The following is a 19,672-nucleotide window of genomic DNA, read 5'->3' on the forward strand; positions in this document are numbered from 1 at the left end:
TTCAATTTCCTTAACTCTAAGGTGGGGGCCTTGAGTGCTTACTTCATAGGGTTGTAGTGACTGGTAAATGAATTAATGCATGTCAAACACCCGGAACATGACCAGCCCTGTAGTGTATGCTCAGTAAGTGCTGGCTGGTATTATCATTAATTTGGAGCGGGGGGGGGGGGGGGGGGGGGGGGAGGTGGGGAATGTGCCACGGACTTCTCTGTCAGAGAGTTTAACTTCTCTCTATGGTATGTTGTGATTTTGATGGAAAGGTTTATGTTTTAGGGGCCCTTGGAATAAAAATATCACTATTCCTTAATTCTGTAGGCATTAAGGTTCCACTACTTAAGTAAAAGCCTTTTTGTGGTGCCTAAAAATAAGGGGGGGGGGGAATAATACCAAAATAAAGCTTAAAAAAGGCCAAGGGGAAGAAAATTTTAAATCAAAGGGCAGGACATCCATTTTTACTTTATGGAAATGTATTATTTAAGCAAATTTACTGATAATGATGCACAGATGCTGTTTGTAGACACGATTTTCTTCCTTTGAAGTAACTGAGTGCTGATTTCCTATCTGTGCCAGCAGTGTTTTCTGAATTAATTCTGTGCCCCTCTATATCATTGTGGGAAAGAGAGCTTATACAACTTTTCTGAAGATTAGAAGACTAAAAGGTACCTATTGCCTCAGAGGCTGAGAAGATGTACGCAAATGTGAATAAACAGTTAAAACACTACCAGGTGCACAGGAAGAGTCCTTGAACACAAACACGATTGACATCAAGAAAATATTAGCTTTGTAATTCTGCCTGGATGGCACATTGATGGACCAGCACTGCAGAAGGATTCAGCTGCAAGCATTTCATGTAATTGATGGTGGAAGAAAAGAAAATTTCAACAGATATTTTGCTGTTAATTTGCCACAGGTGCTCAAATGCCTGTGACCTAGTATGTCAAGGATTCAAAATGCTACTGTGATAGCTTCAGGCTTTGCTTCCAGGTTATTTTACAGACTGTGGCATACATTTTTAAGAATTTAATTCTGTTTATTGGTAATGTTGCAGTTCACGATTACAATCTAACAGGATGAGTGTAGTTTCTCAGTCAAGTGGATATTAACTTAATTTATATCACTCAGATTCATGTTCAATTTTTTTATCATGTGCATTCTGTCTTCAGTTCTTTTATTTTAACTTAACATTATTTCATCTACATGTTTCCAGATACTGATTTTGGCCATTTACTTTCCATACCAGTCTTTCATATTCTTGCTACCTCTAATGGATTGTTTCTAGATTTTCACATTTATACACAGAGATGCAGGGAACATCTTAATATAAAATTTTTTTCTTATTTTATAATACTGCCAATGAGTTTGTTCTCCAAAGCAGAAGAAACAAAGTAAGAATTTTTATAGTTCTTGCTACATATTGGGAGATCACATTCTAGAAATATTAAACTAACAGTACCATCAGCATGGAATATGGTATGTATCTTTTGTGACTGCCTTATTTCACTTAGCATAATGCCCTCAATGTTTCATGTTGTAGCATATGTCAGAATTTCCTTCCTTTTTTTTTTAAATTTTTTTCTAACGTTTATTTACCTTTGAGACAGAGACAGAGCATGAACGGGAGGGGCAGAGAGAGAGGGAGACACAGAATCTGAAACAGGCTCCAGGCTCTGAGCTGTCAGCACAGAGCCCGATGTGGGGCTCGAACTCACGGACCGTGAGATCATGACCTGAGCCGAAGTCGGACGCTTAACCAACCAAGCCACCCAGGCGCCCCAAGAATTTCCTTCCTTTTTTAAGGCTGAATAATATTCCATTGCATGTATATACCACATTTTTTTATCCATTTGTCTATTGATGAACACTGGGGTAACTTCCACATTTCAGCTATTGTGAATAATGCTGTTATGAACATGGGTGTACAAATACATCCTTGAGACCATGCTTTTAATTATTTTGGGTATAAGTCCAGAAGTGGAATTGCCAGATCATATGGTTATTCTTTATTTTTTAAGGAACCACCATACTATTTTCCTAAGTGTGTCCATTTTACATTCTCCATTATAGCACACTAGGGCTCTAATTTTTCTACCTTCTCACCAACACTTGTTATTTTCTGTTTTCCTAATAGGTGTGAGGTGGTATCTCATTAGTTTTGATTTGCATTTCCCTAATGATTAGTGATGTTGAGCATCTTCTCATGGGCTTATTGACCACTTGTATATTTTCTTTGTTGAAATATCTATTGAAGTCTTTTCCACTGTTGAATTGGGTTGTCTGGTTTCTGTCATTCAGTTTTGGGAGTTCTGTATTTATTCTGAATGTTAATTCCTTATCAGGGCTATGATTTGCAAGCATTTTCTCCCATTGTGTATATTGCCTTTTTACCTGTTGATATTGCCTTTTGATGCACAAAATTTTCTAATATTCATGAAATCTAATTTGTCTATTTTGTTGCCTTTACCTTTGATGTCATTTCCAAGAAATCAACGCCAAATCTAATGTCATGAAGCTTTTGCCCTATATTTTTCTTCTAGGAGTTTTATAGTTCTAGATCTTTTATTTAAATCTTTGATCCATTTTGAGTTAATTTTTCTGTATGATGTTAAATAAGAGTCCTACTTCATTCTTTTGCATGTGGATATCCAGTTTTCCCAGCACCATTTGTTGAAAAGTCTGCCCCATTGAAAGGTCTTTGCACCTGTCAAAACCCCATATATTTGAGGGTTTGTTTCTGGGCTCTCTATTCTATACCATTGGTCTATATGTCTGTGTTTATGCAAGTATAACACTATTTTGCTTGTGGTAGCTTTGTAATAAGTTTTGGAATTAGGAAGTGTGAGTCTTCCAGATTTGTTCTTCTCTTTCAAGATTACTTTGGCTATTAAGGATCTATTGAGGTGCCATATAGATTTCAGGATGGGTTTTTCTATTTCTGCAAAGCACATATTTGGTATTTTGATAAGGATTGCATTGAAGCTGTTGACTGCTTTGGGGAGTATTGACATCTTAACAGTATAAGTCTTCTATCGCTTCTCGGCCTTTTGGCTAAGATCAAGTGTAGTAACAATATAAGTCTTCTAATCCATGAAGATGTATTTGTTTTTGTTTATTTGTATTTTCTTTAATTGCTTTCAGCAGTGTTTTGTAGTTTTCATTGTATAAGTCATTCACCTTCTTGGTTAAGTTAATTCCTAAGTATTTTAGTCTTTTGATATTATTGTAAATGGAATTGTTTTTGTAATTTCCTTTTCAGACTGTTTGTTGTTCATGTATAGAAATGCATCTGATTTTTATGTGTTGGCTTTGTATCTTGTTACTTTGGTGAAATCACTTATTAGTCCTAACAGGTTTTTGTGTGGAATCTTTACTGTTTTCTACATATAGATCACATCATCTGTGAACACATGTAATTTTATTTTTCCTTTTCTAATTTAGATGCCTTCTTTTTCTTGCATGATTTCTCTGACAAGAACTTTCAGTACTGTGTTGAATAGAATTTGCAAAAGTTAGCATCCTTGCCTTGTTCCTGATTTTAGAGGAAAATCTTTCAGTTTTTCACCATTGAGTATAAAGTCCATCATGTCCAGGGCTTTTCCTTGTTAGGAGATTTTTAATTACTGATTCAGTTTCCTTACTAGTTAAAGATGTATTCAGATTTTCTATTTTTTTATGATTTAGAGTTGATAGGTTTCATGTTCCTAGAAATTTGGCCATTTCATTTAGGTTTTCCAGTTTGTTAGCATATAATTTTTCATATACTCTCTTATATCCTTTATTTCTGTGGAATCAGTAAGAAATGTCCCCAGTTTTATTGCTGACTTGAGTAATGTGACTGTTCTCTCTCTATTTTTTAGTCCATCTAGCTAAAGGTTTTTCAATTTTGTTGATCTTTTCCAAGGACCACTTTTGGCTTCATTGATTTTCTCTGCTGCTTTTCTATTCTCTGTTTCATTTATCTCTGCTCTAATCTTTGTTTCCTTTCTTTCACTAGCTTTGAGTTTAGTTTGTTCTTCTTTTTCTATTTCTAGTTACTTAAGTTGTAAAGTTTGATTGATTTGAGATCTTTCCTGTTTTTTAATGTAAGCATTTATTGCTATAAACTTCTCTTAGCAGTGCTTTGCTGCATTCTGTATGTTTTGGTATGTTGTGGTTTTGTTTTCATTCGTTTCTAAATATTTTATAATTTCCCTCATGATTTCTTCTTTGATCCATTGGCTGGTTAGGAGTGTGCAGTTTAATTTCCACAAATTTGTGACTTTTCATTTACCTTCTTTATCTAACTTCATTCTGTTGTGACCAGGGAAGATACTTTGCATGAAACATATCTTTTTATTGATCTATTTTATTATTATTTTAAAGTTTATTTATTTATTTTGAGACAGACAGAGAGAGCACAAGCAGAGGAGGGGCAGAGAGGGGGGCTGGACACAGGATCCAAAGCGGGGTCTGTGCTGACAGCAGAGCGCCTGATGCGGGGCTGGAACTCAGCTGAAACCAAGAGTCAGACACTTAACTGCGCCACCCAGGTGCCCCAATACATATCTTTTTAAATCTGTAGAGACACAGTTTGTGGCCTAAGGTGGTCTATCCTGGAAACTATTCCATGTCCTTGAGAAGACTGTGTATGCTGTTGTTGGATAGAGTGGTCTGTGAGATCTAGTGGGTTTATTGTGTTAAGTCCTCTGTTTCCTTACTTATCTTCTGTCTGGCTGTTCTGTGAAAAGGAGGTATATACGAAATGACTTCTAAAGGCTGAAGGAGACATAAAAGTGAAGAAAAAAATAAAGAAGTCCAGCTTGATTAGAAATGGTTTATTAAGGGGACTCGTGGACAGAAGTGTGTTTTAGGTGGGTACAAGGCGACCGGATCTCTGTAACTCCATCTCCCTTAGGACCTGCTTTTATAGCCCTAGAGTCTGAGAGTACATGCTGAGGGACTATCCAAGAGAAGAATGTTTAAGAACAGGTATGTGCCACAGGTTTCTCTATCCACTATTGAGAATTGAATATTGAAGTGTCAAATTGTTGTTCTAGAACAATCTATTTCTACATTCAATTCTGTCAGTTTTGGTTCATATATATTGATGGTCTATCATTAGGTACATAAATGTTTATAATTGTGAATATCTTCTTGCTGTATTGACACTTTTATTAATATATATAATGTTCTTCTTTGTCTCTTATAAACTTTTTGATTTAAAGTCCATTTTGTCTGGTATCAGTATAGCCACCCCTATTGTTTTTTAGTTAATATTTGCATGGAATATCTTTTTTCATCCTTTCATTTTCAAAATATTTCTGCCTTTAGCTGTAAAGTGAGTCTCTTTTAGATTGCATATAGTTGGATCATTAAAAAATCCATTTGCCAATCTCTGTCTTTTGATTAGAGATTTTAATCTATTTACATTTAAAGTAATTATTGCTAAGCAGGGTCTTATTTCTTTCATTTAGCTATTTGCTCCCTTTATGCCTTTCAGCTCTTTTTTTGTCCCTCATTTGCTGCATTACTGTCTTTTTTTTGTGTTTAGCTGATTTTTTATAGTGGAATATTTACATTTCTTTTTCATTTGCTTTTGTTTATATTCTAGAGCTATTTCTTTGTGGTTACCATGGGGATTACATTGAATATCCTAAAGTTATAGTACTCTAATTTGAATTTATGCCAGCTTAACTTCAATAACATCTAAAAACTCTGCTCCTTTTCAGCTCTACCCCCATGCTTTTTGGTCATTGATATCACAAAATTACATCTTAATATGTTATGTGTCCCAAAACATAAACTAATGATTATTTTAAATGTATTGGTCTCTTAAATCATTTAGGAAACACAAAAATGAAGCTACAAACCGTTGTTACAATTAAAAATAGCTTTTATAATTGCCCATTTATTTCTCTTTATTGAGATCTTTATTTCTTTATATGGCTTCAAGTTACTGTCCAGTGTCCTTTCATCCTCTAGGACTCCCTTGAGCATTTCTTACAGGGCAGGTTTACTTCACTATCTTCCCAGAATCCTTTATAATGGCTTTTTCCAGTAACTTTAATTTTGGATTTATTTATTTGATTTGAAGCTGTATATTTTTGAAAAGAAAGGTTTAATATTAATATTTATAATTTTTAAATATGCAGTGCACCATTTATTTTGGTCTTGCAAATGTTGGGAATATATTTGGACACAAATAAAAAGAAATTTGACTCATTGTGGCTGTTTTAGTCAGTCTTCTTTAAGAAAAAGAGAACCAATAGGATACACACACACACACACACACACACACACACACACACATATAGTTTTATTATGAGGAATTGGCTTACATGATTATGGAGGCTGTGAAGTCACAAGATCCATAGCCAGCAAGCTGGCTAAATCAGTTAAGCTATATTCACAAAGTTATACAATCATCTATCACTATCCAATTTTAGAATATTGTCATCATCCCAAAAGGAAACCCCATACCTACTAGCATTCACTGCCCATTTTCCTCTCTCCTGACCAGCTCTAGGCAACCTAAATTTTACTTTTTACCTCTACCAATTTACCTATTCTAGACACTTCATATAAGTAGAATTTTACAGTATGTGGTCTTTTTTTACTTCTTTCACTTAAGATAATGTTTTCAAGTTTCATCCATGTTGTATCATGTATAAAACATAATTTTTTATTACTGAATAAGATTCCATTGTGTGGACATACAATTTGTCCGTTCATGAGCTAATGGACATAAAGTTGTTTTTTACCTTTGACTATTATTAATAATGCTGCTATGAACGTTTGTGTGCAAGTCTTTGTGTGAACATATATTATAAATTCTCTTGAATATAGACCTAGTAGTACATGTTTCACTTTTTAAGGGACTGCCAAATTGTTTTTCAAAGTGGCTATACCATTTTACATTCCCATCAGCAATGTACAAGCATTCAAATTTTTCTACATCCTTGCCAATACTTGTTTTTATCTTTTTGATCATAGCCATCCTAGTGGGTATGAAGTGACATTTCATAGTGGTTTTTTTCATAGTGGTTCTAATTTGCATTTTCCTGCTGTCTAATGATATTAAGCATCTTGTTACATGCTTATAATCTGTTTGTATACTTTACTTGAAGAATGTCTATTCATATTCTACCCATTTTTTAATTGGATAGCCATTTTATTTTTGAGATCTTAAGAGGTCTTTAGATATTTTAGATACAAGTGCCTTATCAGGTATATGATTTGCGAAGTTTTTCTCCCATTCTTTATGTTGTCTTTTCTCTTTTTGCTGGTGTCTTTTGAAATCCAGAAGTTTACAATTCTGATAATTCAATTTATCTATTTTTTTCTTTTGTTGCTTGTGATTTGGGTATTGTATCTAAGAAACAATTACTTACCCAAGGTCATGAAGTTTTATAGTTTTAGCTCCTACATTTAGGTCTGTGATTAATTTTTTAATTAATTTTTGTATATGTTGTGATACGTGAATACAACTTTATTCTCTTACATGTGGTTATTTGGTTGGCCCCAGTACTGTTTCTCTGAAAATATTTTTCTATATCCACTGAATTGTCTTGGCACCTTTGTTGAAAATGAATTGATCATTCTTTTAAAGGTTTATTTTTGGACTTTAAATTCTATTCTATTGATCTACCTATCCTTATACCAGTACCACACTCTCTTGCTACTATAGTTGTTTTTTTTTTTTTTTTTTTAATCATGAAGGAGTGTTAGATTTTGTCAAATGCTTTTTCAGCATCTGTTGGGGTGATCATGTGGTTGTTGTCCTTTTATATTATGTGATAAATTACATTCGTTGATTTTTGGATGTTAATCCAACCTTGCATTTCTGTGATAAATCTCTCTTGGCCATGATGTATAATCCTTTTCATTTGTTGCTGGTGTCAGTTTGTTTGCATTTTGTTGGATAGTTTTGGGTGTTTTTTTTTTTTTTTTGCATTTATATTTATAAAAGATGTTGGTCTGTAGTTTTCTTTTCTTCTGATACCTTTATCTGGTTTTGATATCAGTAATAGTGACCTTGTAGAACAAGTTGAAAAATGTTCCCTTATCTTATAGTTTTTGGAATAGTTTATAAAGAATTGGTATTAATTTTTAAATGTAATTGTTTTGAGTTTTTATGGCTTCCTTTATAGTATACCCTTTGCTATTGTTAAATTGCAAGCAGGGTTATAAATGGAGACAGAAAGGTATTGTTTAATGCTGATCATTTCCCTATAGAACAGTTGATGGCAAAGGTACAGTACTCCAAATAAAAGTGTTGAGTCTTTATTCTGCCTACTTCTGCTATACTACAGTGCTGGATACTGCACCACTGGGGGACGTTCTTAATTGCAGAAACAAATTATAAAGCTTTTATATTTTGAATTCAGAACCATAGTTGGAAGATGCCTTTCAGTGCTATTTTCTTCAGTGGAGTCATGTTAGGTACGTGCCTAACTTACTGTCCCCACTTTAAGAACTCCTACCTGTAGCTTACTGGTACAAATTTGTTTAGAAATATAATTTAAACAAAAATGAGCAAGGATGAGAGAGAGAGAGAGAGAGAGAGAGAGAGAGAGAGAGAGAGAAGCGGGGGGTGGGGGGTGACTAAGAAATAGACTCTTAACTCTAGAGAACAAACTTTGGTTTGATGGTTACTGGAAGAGGTAGGTGGAGGAAGGGATTAAATAGGTGATGGGGATTAAGGAAAGTACTTGTTGTGATGAGCACTGGGTGTTGTATGGAAGTGTTGAATCACTGTATTATATACCTAAAACCAATATTACACTGTATGTTAACTAACTGGAATTTAAATAAAAACTTTAAAAAAAAGACTGTTGTGAAGTATTATACTTCTTAAATAAGAAAGTCTGAGAACAGGAAAGTTTGTTGAATCCCAGACATCATGTAAGGTAATCCAAACAATAAATATTTAGATTGTCTTCCTATGTGTTTCCAAGTACCTTTGGTCATTAGTCACTGTCAACTCAATGGGAAAAATTAACACTGAAGAAATAATAATAGCTAATGTTTACTAAATAATTACGATGTGCCAAACACTGTTTTAAGTTCTTTACATATACTATATCTTTTGTCTTCATAGCAATCTTATGGAGTCAATACTAATATTATTCTCCACTTTACAGATGTGAAAACTCAGAAACAGAGAGGTCATCTAAGTTGCTTCATGTCGTGTGGGTAGAAAATGGTAGAGCCAGGATTTTACCTAGGTTATGTGACCCCAAAGGCCACCTTGAACCAGGAGTTAGGGTAGATTAGGCATATTCCAGAGCAGGGATTCAATTCAGGATTTCTGTATTACAATTTTTGAGTTTATAAGTCCTTTGTCCCTCTCTTGATGAAGACTAACATTTTCAGTCAACATTTAAGAAATGTTCATAAAGGAAGTGCTAAGATGGTTCTAAGGATTTGAAATTAAACAGTCTCTCTCTACAGGGATGATGTAATAGACAAGTTAACAAAATAAATATTTAGCATTTATTGAGTGCTGTGTTTCATGCATGGCAAGTTGACTCACTTGTATAAATTCACTGAATCTGCAAAATAACTCTATGAATTAAGGATGTATTATTATTATCACTTTTATTTATAGATGAAGCCACTGAAACAAATATATATAACTTGCTCAAGGTCAATTAGCAATAAGTGCCATAGCCCAGGTTTGAACCTGGATGGTCTTGCTCCAAAATCTCTGTTCTTAATCATTTTGCTATGCATTTTCTCTAAGGAAGTAAATGGTCATCTGACATTGTCACAACAATGCAGTCACACCAAGAAAGCAGTGATAAGACTGGAACATTGTGCTTATGCATGTGGAGGTTGGAATCACTTCTGTAGGAGAGAAATGTGTTGTGGCTGAGAGGAGGAGAAAGGCTTTTTCTGCAAATCTGAGACAACCTGAGACAAACATGGAAATAAGGAAAGAAAAATTACTTTTAAAAGGGAGGCCGTTAGCTTGTGCTTTACCAGACGATGGGAATGCACTGATAGGGTGTGGTGCACACTTTGGAGCTGTGCCTGCTTGGTCCTGAGGGAGCTGTGGTTTGGGAGGGTTTAGAGTTGTGCCTCACGAGTGGAAAGGGTCAGTTTGAAAGAACAATTTTAGAAAGTGAGTTTGATAAACTCAATTAGCATGTATAGAGGTTGAACCAACAATAGATGAATAGAAACATCAATTACAAGTGTTTTTAGTAATCTAAGAAGCACCTGGAAATTAGGAAAAACTTGACCATAGGGGCAATATTTCTTTCTTAGTGCCAAAATTGTAATAGTTGTCTCTTTCTTGTGGCAGTAACATCAGGGAGCAGGGTTTATTCGGCACTTTTCTTCATGGACACACAAGCATGTCCCATTGTCCTAGTTTTCTTGCAAGGTGCCCTACTGTCTCTGTGTGTATGAGTGAGAAGAAAACGTGCCCAGAGCCGTCAGTGACCAGAAAGCTGGATGTGTGTGGGCAGTTTTCCTCCAGATGTGTGGGTCCTCTGGTCTGCAGCCTTGAGGGACTTGAGAGCTTTCTTGGTCTCCTTGAACACTTGCATTCACTCACCTCTTGGTCATGAAGGCACTGTTAATGTTCTTTTGAATTTGAGGAAACTTGCGACTTTAAAGGATCATCACATTATCAAAATAAATGTCATGTAATGTTTTCAATGAGATGATTGTAAAGTTGAGGTTTCTAAGTTATTTTTTACCAAAAGGAAAAATTATATTCAAAAGCAAATAATCCAGTATTGCCCACCCATCATATTTCTCATATGCAAATGGAAATCAGTGAGAATCAAATGTCAAATACAGACACTTAAAAAAATACTTTTGGTCTGTTTTTACTTTTAAGATGACCTGGTGCCTTCTTTTTCTCAAGTCCTCACACAGGTATTCAGGAATACCAAGATGGTGTGCCAAAAATCCCAACAGCCTGTATTACAGTGGAAGATGCAGAAATGATGTCAAGAATGGCTTCTCGTGGGAACAGAATTGTTATTCAGCTGAAGATGGGGGCAAAGAACTATCCAGATGCTGATTCCTTCAACACTGTAGCAGAGATCATTGGCAGCAAGTACCCAGAGCAGGTGAGTCAAGGAAATGGGTGGGCTGTCTTGGAGTAGGGTTTCATGGTCAAGTGTCAGTTTTTAGAGATGGTTGGGGAAAGAGAGAACCTGAATCTGCAGAGATGGTCCTTATAAACTCATTAATGGCAGGATCTTTGTATATATTTTTTCCAACCAAAAGTTCTACAACATATTGAAGGGTGGAATAGGATCCATGGTGTGGAAACTCAGCCTCTGAATAGCTGAGGGCACTACTTGTATATATGTGTTGTGTTTATTCCAACTAGAGCCAGGTTAGTATTTGAGATCATACCGATAGCTAATAGTTACTGTGCCTATTGTATGTATGGATTATGTTATTTGATTCTTTCAAAATTTAGTAAAGTTGGATTTATTTTCATCATTTTATAGGTGAGGAAACTAATGTAGAAGGTAGCTCAGGTGCCTAATGTCCACACAGCTAGTAAGTGGCTGGGAAAGGACTGAAACCTAGGACCTTATAAATGTTAAACCAGGTTTTATTTTATTTTATTTAAAAAAAAATTTAAGTCTATTTGTTTATTTTGAGAGAGAAAGAGAGCGTGAGTGGGGGAGGAGTAGAGAGAGAGAGAGAGAGAGAGAATCCCAAGTAGGCTCCATACTGTCAGTGCAGAGCCCGATGTGGGGCTTGAACTCAGGAACTGTGAGCCAAAATCAAGAGTCAGACGTTTAACTGACTGAGCCACCCAGGCACCTCTAAACCAAGTCTTAGACCGCAGTAATTTCCAAAAGTATTTATTTTTCCTTGCAACATTTGAAAATCAAATAGTACTAGAGGCAGATCCATACTCTATGCTAGCTGAAGGTTAAATAAGTTTGGCAAGTTACTTATTCTGTGAGTCTTAGAGAACTTCCCCTCAAAGACAGAATGGTATAGGTAACTTACCAGGATTATCATGAGAACTCGATTAGCCTAGCACGTCAAATAGCCAGCACAGTGCTTGGCACAACATGGCACTCATTGAATGTAAGTTTACCTCATATGGCATCAAATGTACAAAAAGAAAAAACAAAACAAAACAAAACCAGTTTTGATAAGGTGTCTGGTATAAATTTCCTCTATTAATAGCTACTGAAATTCTAAAGTAGCACTTAAAGGAAGTGATTCCAGAATTTCAGACTTATTTTTGCTTAAGGAGATCAATGGGATGAAGGAAAAAGTGAATAGTGATAGAGAAACAAATCTTCCATACATGTCTTAACTCAGGACCTCTCCCAGACTTAAGGGTTTTGCTGCAGTAAAGGTTGGTTTTATGTTTGGGACCCTTTTCTTCCTTCCCAAATCACTTCCAGGACACGGGCATGCATCAGCTTTGGGGTTGTAGCCACAGGGATGATTGAAAAGCAAGATCTCGGTGGTACCACAGGGAGTCAAATAGCTGTAGAGAAACTCTAGTTTCAAACATTGAAAAAGCAAACAAACAAGTCCCTTGCCCTTTAGGGAACTGGTAACAACAGAAGAATCCAGAGTCTATATTCCAGCTACTAAGTAGTCAGACCCCTTAATGTGTAACCTTACCAGGTGTTTTCCTCAGTCAGTAGTTCCAGGATCTACTGGAAAAAGTGTTGCCATTTTTAAGGCTGTCAGTACAGGGCAGGAGGGGTTTAGGATTATCTGTGATCAGTTGTCTGGGCGAGCAGGCTACTCTGGCCCCTAGCCTGGGTGGCAAGTTGAGTGAGTTATGGGGACCCTTAGTCTGAAACAGCCAGGAGGTATCAAGGTCTGAGTTAAATCATTAAAGTAGAAGAGTTTCTGGGCATCTTCGAGCTGGGAATGCTCAGTCTGGCTACTCCTCAGTCTGGCATGATTTTTTTTTTAAATCAGCTTTATGGAAGTAAAATTACATAAATTTACCAAATTTAAGTTACAATTCAGTGAGCTTTGAAAAATGTATGCAGTAATGTAACCACTGCAATAATCATAATATAGAATATTTTCATCGCTCCAAACACTGCCTTGTGCCCCTTTGCTGTCCATCTCCTCCTGCCCCATGGTAACCACCGATCTGCTTTTGAGAACTATAGTTTTTTCTTCTCTGGAATTTCCAAGGAGTGGAATCACAGAATCTGTAGTCTTTCCTCTGTGGCTTCTTTCAGTCAGCATACTGCTTTTGAGATTATCCACATTGTTTTACCAATTGTCCATGCATTTCTATTGCTCCTGAGTGATATTTAATTGCATGGATATACCACAATTTGTTTATCCATTCAGCAGTTGTTGCACATTTGGGTGGTTTCTAGTTTTTGACTATTATGAGTAAAACTTATGTGACTATTCTTATATAGTCTTTCCGTGTACGCGTGTCTTCATTTCTCCTTGGGTAAATGCCTAGGAGTGGAATTGCTGGGCCAGCCTGAATATGAAGCAATCTGGTCGCCATCAAGTTGCCTCCATCTCTTAATTCTGTGCGATAGACTCTTTAGGTGGGTAGATTCCAGAGAAGTGGGTTATAAGTACACTGTTACCAAGATATACAAGGTAGAAGATTAACAGAAGCTCTTCCATAAAGAAGTTACGCTATTACTTCCACGGAAGGAATGTGGATGAGTGTAGTGAAGTCCATGTGACTGTTTTGGGGGGGTGGGGGTGGGAATCTGCCTTATACTCTGCCCAAAACCGCAGGGGATGCCCAGGCTGTGAAGGGAAGCAGCAAGCATGTATCATTCCCCCCCAGGCATCAGTGAGTTAAGGAACCTGAGTAAGCACAGTCTATCCCTGATAAATGCTATCTCTTCCAAGAAGCTTCCTTTGGTAACCTTCACCTCATCCCGGCACTGTGTGCTGTTATGATATCATTGTTACGGTGTCATCTTCCCGCCAGAGCTTGCAAATGCCCTGAGCAGACACAATGTTTACTTTTTTTTTTTTTTTTTCCTTGCTTTTCACTAATGCCTATCTCAGGACTTGGCATGTAGTAGCTTCTCGAAAACATATTTTGTTTCAGTAAAATGAAAAGAGGAAATGAAGGAGAAAATGGTTGGAGAATTTTCTTAATCCTTTAATATCTAGAAGTTCTCCTGCCACATTCAGAACACCGATTATCCATTGGCATATTGGACATCACTCCTAAATGCAGCTCTGTATGTCCAAACCTGAACAACTCAACTCCCTCATGCCTGATCACTTGCCTTAGTTTCTCATCTCTGTGAAAGGAACCATATTTACCTGTCAGCCCGTTTAGAGAACGTCACAGTATTTTTCATTGTCTCCTCTTTATCTATAGCCTGGTACCACATCCTTTTAAGTCTACTTTCTGCATATTAAAAAAAAATCTGTCCGTCTTGCCTTTACTGTAATGATCGTCCTAATTTAGGCCCTTGCTCTTCCCCCCCTGATTTTTTTCTTCTAATATCTCCTCTATTTCTGTATTTTTGCAGTGTAGCTCAGAGCTATCTTACAACACTGATCTCCACATGGTGTTTCCCTGCTGTCAGGCCCCCTCTCCTGTTCCTATAAGATAAAGGTTATGATAAAGATAAATACTCAGTTATGAGTAATCAGAGGTGAGCAGAAGACAAAGGAAAAGAGACAAAGAGGGAAGAATTTGGGCAGGTTAAAAGGAAGGCAGTTATAGGTAAGAGGAAATTATGTAGTCCTGTTCATAAATGAGCAGAAAATGAGAATGAAGGAGGGGAAGGAAATTTATAATGGAGACTCAAATGCCAACTAAGACCTATTTTTTTTCATTGACTGGTGAAGGAGTCTAGCTCTCCTAAACTCTGGCAAACTTTCCTAAAATCACTCAGTGCCAGTGATTTAATTATCAGTACAGTAGCCCCACCTTATCTGCAGTTTCACTGGCCACAGTTTCAGGTACCTTTGGTCAGCCAAGGTCAGAAGCAGATGATCAGAAGGTCACGAGTAGCCTAGGGCTACATCACATGCCTGCGTCATTCTCCTTACTTCATCCCATCACGTAGGCATTTTATTATTGTACATCATCACAAGAAGAGTGAATATAGTACAATAAGATATTTTGAGAGGGACACAGAGACATTCACATAACATTTATTACAATATATTATTATAATTGCTCTATTTATTACTGTTGTTAATACCCTACTGTGCCTAATTTATAAGTTAAACTTTGTCATAGGTATGTATGTATAGGAAAAAATATAGTATATATAGGATTCGATGCTGTCTGTGGCTTCAGGCATCCACTGGGAATCTTGGAATGTGTTCCCGATGGATGAGGGGGGACTGCTGTAATGGTGACAGTGATATAAATGTTGATGGTGCTGGTTTAGGTTGACTAACGTGTCTCTGACACATGCTGAGCAAATTAGTTGCCATGGAATTATCTCTAAAAAGGAGAGGGTTTATTGCAGCCATTATTCTGCTTTGAGGTCAGACATCCTGGATGGCTTGAAGAAGTGCCTCTTCAGTGAGAACACCCAGCACAGCCCTTTAAGTCTCATTTTTTGTTCACAGCACCTTAATGAAAGAAAAACAATTAACACATAAAGAATCCTTCTGATCTGGCCCAAGAACCATGGACAAGGTGTGGTGACTTTCCGCTCTAGAAAAGCACATATGTGATTGATGAAGCATTAATACTTTACAAAACCCTATTGCATAGTAGGGCCATAAGCCTGTACTGAATTAACCAACCACAGGCTTTTAAAAACGCCAGTAATACAGATAGTTTATTGGGTTTCGATATATGAAAATGGCAGACTAGGGCTATTATACACATTACTTCTACCGTCTTCCTCAACAACCCACAGTGGCATGTTTTGGCTCCTCCAAGCCTAGAATTCTCTCTGCACTTCGACCTCCTCAGAAACTGCTCTTCTGTGGTTAGGGCATATTGTGGAGAATTCAGCAGACCTTGAACACACGGAGGAGGTGCATTTCATGGGCAGAAAACAGCCTTCTAGAAGCTCTGACCTTAGGTCTCTGAACTCCTTTCTCTCAGACAGCTTTATTCCTAGGAAACCATGGTACCTTTGAGGCCCACCCATAGTTGAGAAGGAGGATGCGAGAGTGAGAACAAGAGCATTTTGACTTCTGAGCTGATACTTCCAGGTGCTAAATTAGCAATATTATGTCTATTTCCCATTCATTAAGGAACTAATTTGCATTGGAAAATTCATAGAAAACTTGTTGCCATCCATGAATAAGTTTTATTTTTGTATTAAATCAATAGAGGTTATCCTAACGCTTAAAGTAGTCTTGGACAGAAACAGAGACGGAGAGGTAGGGGTCTTAGCATCTAATACCAATCCCTGATTTTCAGACGAGAAGATCAAATCCCAGAGTGACTTGTCCCAGTGGACACAACAAATGTGTGACAGGAGCACACCTGGAATGTGACTCCAGATTTCCTGACTCCCATTTCTTTCGGCCCTAAGGATATCCCATTGTGCCTGGCCCTACCTCAACTGGATAGAATCTGCACAGGCAGTGCCGTCCCTACTGAGTCATTACACAGGAGAGATTTTGTCTTCCTTTCATGCCTTTTCTCCTGACATCTCTTTCCTATATACAAAGAGCTCTCATAAATCTCATCCCTAGTTGTCTCAGAGTTTTCTGAGAACTCTCATGAAGGTTGTCACCTGGGAAAACCACCAAGTGATATGTCTGTTCTTCTGTGCATCATCTCTCAGGCAAGTCTTGCTTGAGTCTCATCCCTCTTTAGCTCCTTGTCACTTTGGAACAGGATCTGATGGATGAAATCACTTCTGTCATCTTAATGACTCTTTATGACACTCTGTTCCCCTGTGCCCCTGTTCATATCCCTTTACTCCCCCCAATCAGGTAATAAGGTGTTTCTGTTTTAACAGAGGACCACAGACAAAGCCAACATAGGTCTACTACCAGGCACGTCATTTAAAAAATTAACAACTTTTTAAAAAACATTCTTTAAGTTTATTTATTTATTTTGAGAGAGAGAGAGAGAGAGAGAGAGAGAGAGAGAGAGAATGAATGAAGGAGGGGCAAAGAGAGAGGGAGAGAGAGGATCTTAAGCCCCAACATGGGGCTTCTTGAACTCACGAATTGTGAGATCATGACCTGAGCCGAAATCCAGACTTGGACACTCAGCCAACTGAGCCACCCGGGTGGCCCCAACAACTTTTTATTTTGTAGTAATTTTAGACTCACAAGCAGTTGCAAAAATAGTGCTGAGAGCCCAGGTGTACCCTTTGACCACCTTCCCCAATAACAACATTTTACATAACCATAGTACATTTACCCAGTGAGGAAACTGTACTCTTGAGAGCAAGTTGCTTTCTTGTAAAGCAGGGGCTTCCCTGTGGGCATCCTCTGTGTAGTGCCCAGTGTAGGGGGGACCCTCCTCTGATATCAGCCCAAATAGTCCTTTCCCACCCTTACTTTGTGATGCTTCCAGGGTATCTCACCCAAACAAACAAGCAAACACAGGAGGAGAGTTGTTCTCAAACTGACCTGATAAGAGGGCATGTTACTGGAAATGAGGGATTTAGTGCACCTGTAGGAGAGACTCCCGTGATAACAGATTGCCCTGTGTTGACTCTGGAGGCTGGCCTACTTCTTTTGCTCCTCAGTGATTTCCTAGACCTTATTTTGAGGTTTTTCCTAGTAAATGCAATATTTTAAAAATGTTAATATATTCCAGAAGTCTTCTGAGGGAATTATGTGGAAAAGAAAAATGTTTCAGATTTTTTTTTTTTTGGCTGATGATATCTAAACCCATTTTGATAAAGCCTTGATGAGTGAAATTGTTTTTTTTATACATACCTTTTTCCTACAGTAGTTATTTTCATGGATTCAAAGAACAATTTCAGTTTTCCTATAAAGTATTATTTCAATATAATGCAGCACTATGGAGGCTAGTGGGAAACATTGAGATGAAAGCTCTAGTTTGTTAGCTGGAGAGCTCACTTTTTCTTTGTGTGTATGTGTAGGGGAGTAGGATTTCTCAACATCTACACTATTGACATTTTGGGCCAAATAATTCTTTGTTGTGGGGGTCTGCCCTGTGCGTTGTAGAATATTTAGCAGCATCCCTGGCCTCTCCCCCACACCCTATAACCATGACTGTCAAAATGTCTTCAGACATTACCAAATGTCTAGGACAGAAGTCACCCCAGATTGAGAATCATTGGTGTGGAGTAATGGAAGGAACACTACGTGAGTGTTGCCAGGCCTTTGTTCTGGTTTTATTTCTGCCACAAATAAGCTGAGTGACCTCGGCCCACTCAGTCCTTCAGCTATAGAATGAGGAACTTCATCTGGAAAAACTCAAAGGTCATTTCCAGCCCTAAAATTCCATTATTAAAAAAGAAAATACTTGGAGATTATCATCAGACTAATAGTACACAGTGTATGGGGCCCTTTTATTATTTGACAGTGTTGGTAGGTGTTTTGTTTGTTTAATATTCTGTTTTCAAATACAGTTAGCAACTCTTCTATTAAAAAAAAAGTTAAATAAACTTTTTTTGTGTGGCACTTCTTAAACCTTTACTATGCTAGTGTACTCTGGGAATTTTTAAGAGGTAGTTTTGTAATATTCCCTAAACTTTTTGAGAAACAGTAGGATAGGGGCATAAGATCTCTTGGGGAGCTTATGTTTTGGTGTTTTTTAATATTCACTTTAAAAAACTATTTGTTCATTAATACAACACAAATTTATTGAGTATCTGGTATGCGTCAGACATGAGGGTTGTAGCAGGAGCGTGGGGTGGGCAGTATAGCACTGTAGTTAGAAACATGGCCAGTAGAATTCAAATCCTACCTCTTCTATTTTCTTGACCGGTTGTTTTGCCTCTCTGACCCTCAATAAATCCTGGCCTTCCCTGGAGAGGGGAAAGCTTATGCAAAAGCAAGGGATTGAGAAATAGGAAGGGCAAATTGGAGGGACAGAGCACAGCCCTGGCATGTCATGTGCAAGGCTATGGCTTTGTCCTGTTGGCAGTAGGAAGTCACTGAAGGGTTTTAGCAGTAGCTTTGCCTTTTAGTACCCTCTGGCCACTGTATACGTTAGCAGGGGCAAATACTGAAATTCAGGCAGAAGATAATAGGACTGGAACTGAGCCAGTTGACATAGTGTTGAGAAAGAGGAGAAGGATTCAGGGAATACTTAGGAAATAAAATTGGCAGAGATTGTTAAAGTTTGGATATAGAAGAGACAAAGAAGGAAATGTGCAGTTTGGGTGACTAAGGGGAATTCATTCATTAATTCTACAAGAATTTATCGAGCTCCTGCTGTGTGCTGGCTGTATCACATTGCCCTTACAGCACTTGGGGCAGAAGAGACAAGCCGGTGAACAGGTAACCACTATAGAAGGAGATAAGTGCTATAATATGGCAGCTACATGGTACAGTGAAGGCTCATTGCAGTGGTGAACATCCTGGTCAAGGAAGCCTTTCTGGAGAGGTCCAACTTATTCCTACAACACAAGTAGTTTACCACGAGGAGTTAACCAAGCTAAAGGTGCTGGGGTGCTGGGATGGGGAATGCTCCAGAAGAGGAGTAGTATGAATATAAGCCCAAAGAGTAGCGTTTTTCTTTTCTTTTTTTTTTTTTTTTTTTTTTTTTTAATTTTTTTTTTCAACGTTTTTTATTTATTTTTGGGACAGAGAGAGACAGAGCATGAACGGGGGA

The 19,672-nt window shown here is 37.4% G+C and overlaps 1 protein-coding gene and 1 pseudogene across 3 annotated transcripts in view; both read left to right on the forward strand.

Moving 5' to 3' along the window:
- Positions 1 to 19,672, forward strand: part of CPQ (carboxypeptidase Q) — a 342,815-nt gene that overhangs the window by 94,886 nt on the left and 228,257 nt on the right. For all 3 annotated transcript variants that reach the window (XM_042923470.1, XM_042923471.1, XM_042923472.1), the window contains exon 3: positions 10,856 to 11,063. In XM_042923470.1, the coding sequence (XP_042779404.1) occupies positions 10,856 to 11,063 (208 nt within the window). The remainder of the gene's footprint in view (positions 1 to 10,855; positions 11,064 to 19,672) is intronic.
- Positions 3,026 to 3,172, forward strand: LOC122211327 (annotated as a pseudogene).

The sequence above is a fragment of the Panthera leo genome, chromosome F2, assembly GCF_018350215.1.
Source record: "Panthera leo isolate Ple1 chromosome F2, P.leo_Ple1_pat1.1, whole genome shotgun sequence".
Classification (NCBI taxonomy): domain Eukaryota; kingdom Metazoa; phylum Chordata; class Mammalia; order Carnivora; family Felidae; genus Panthera; species Panthera leo.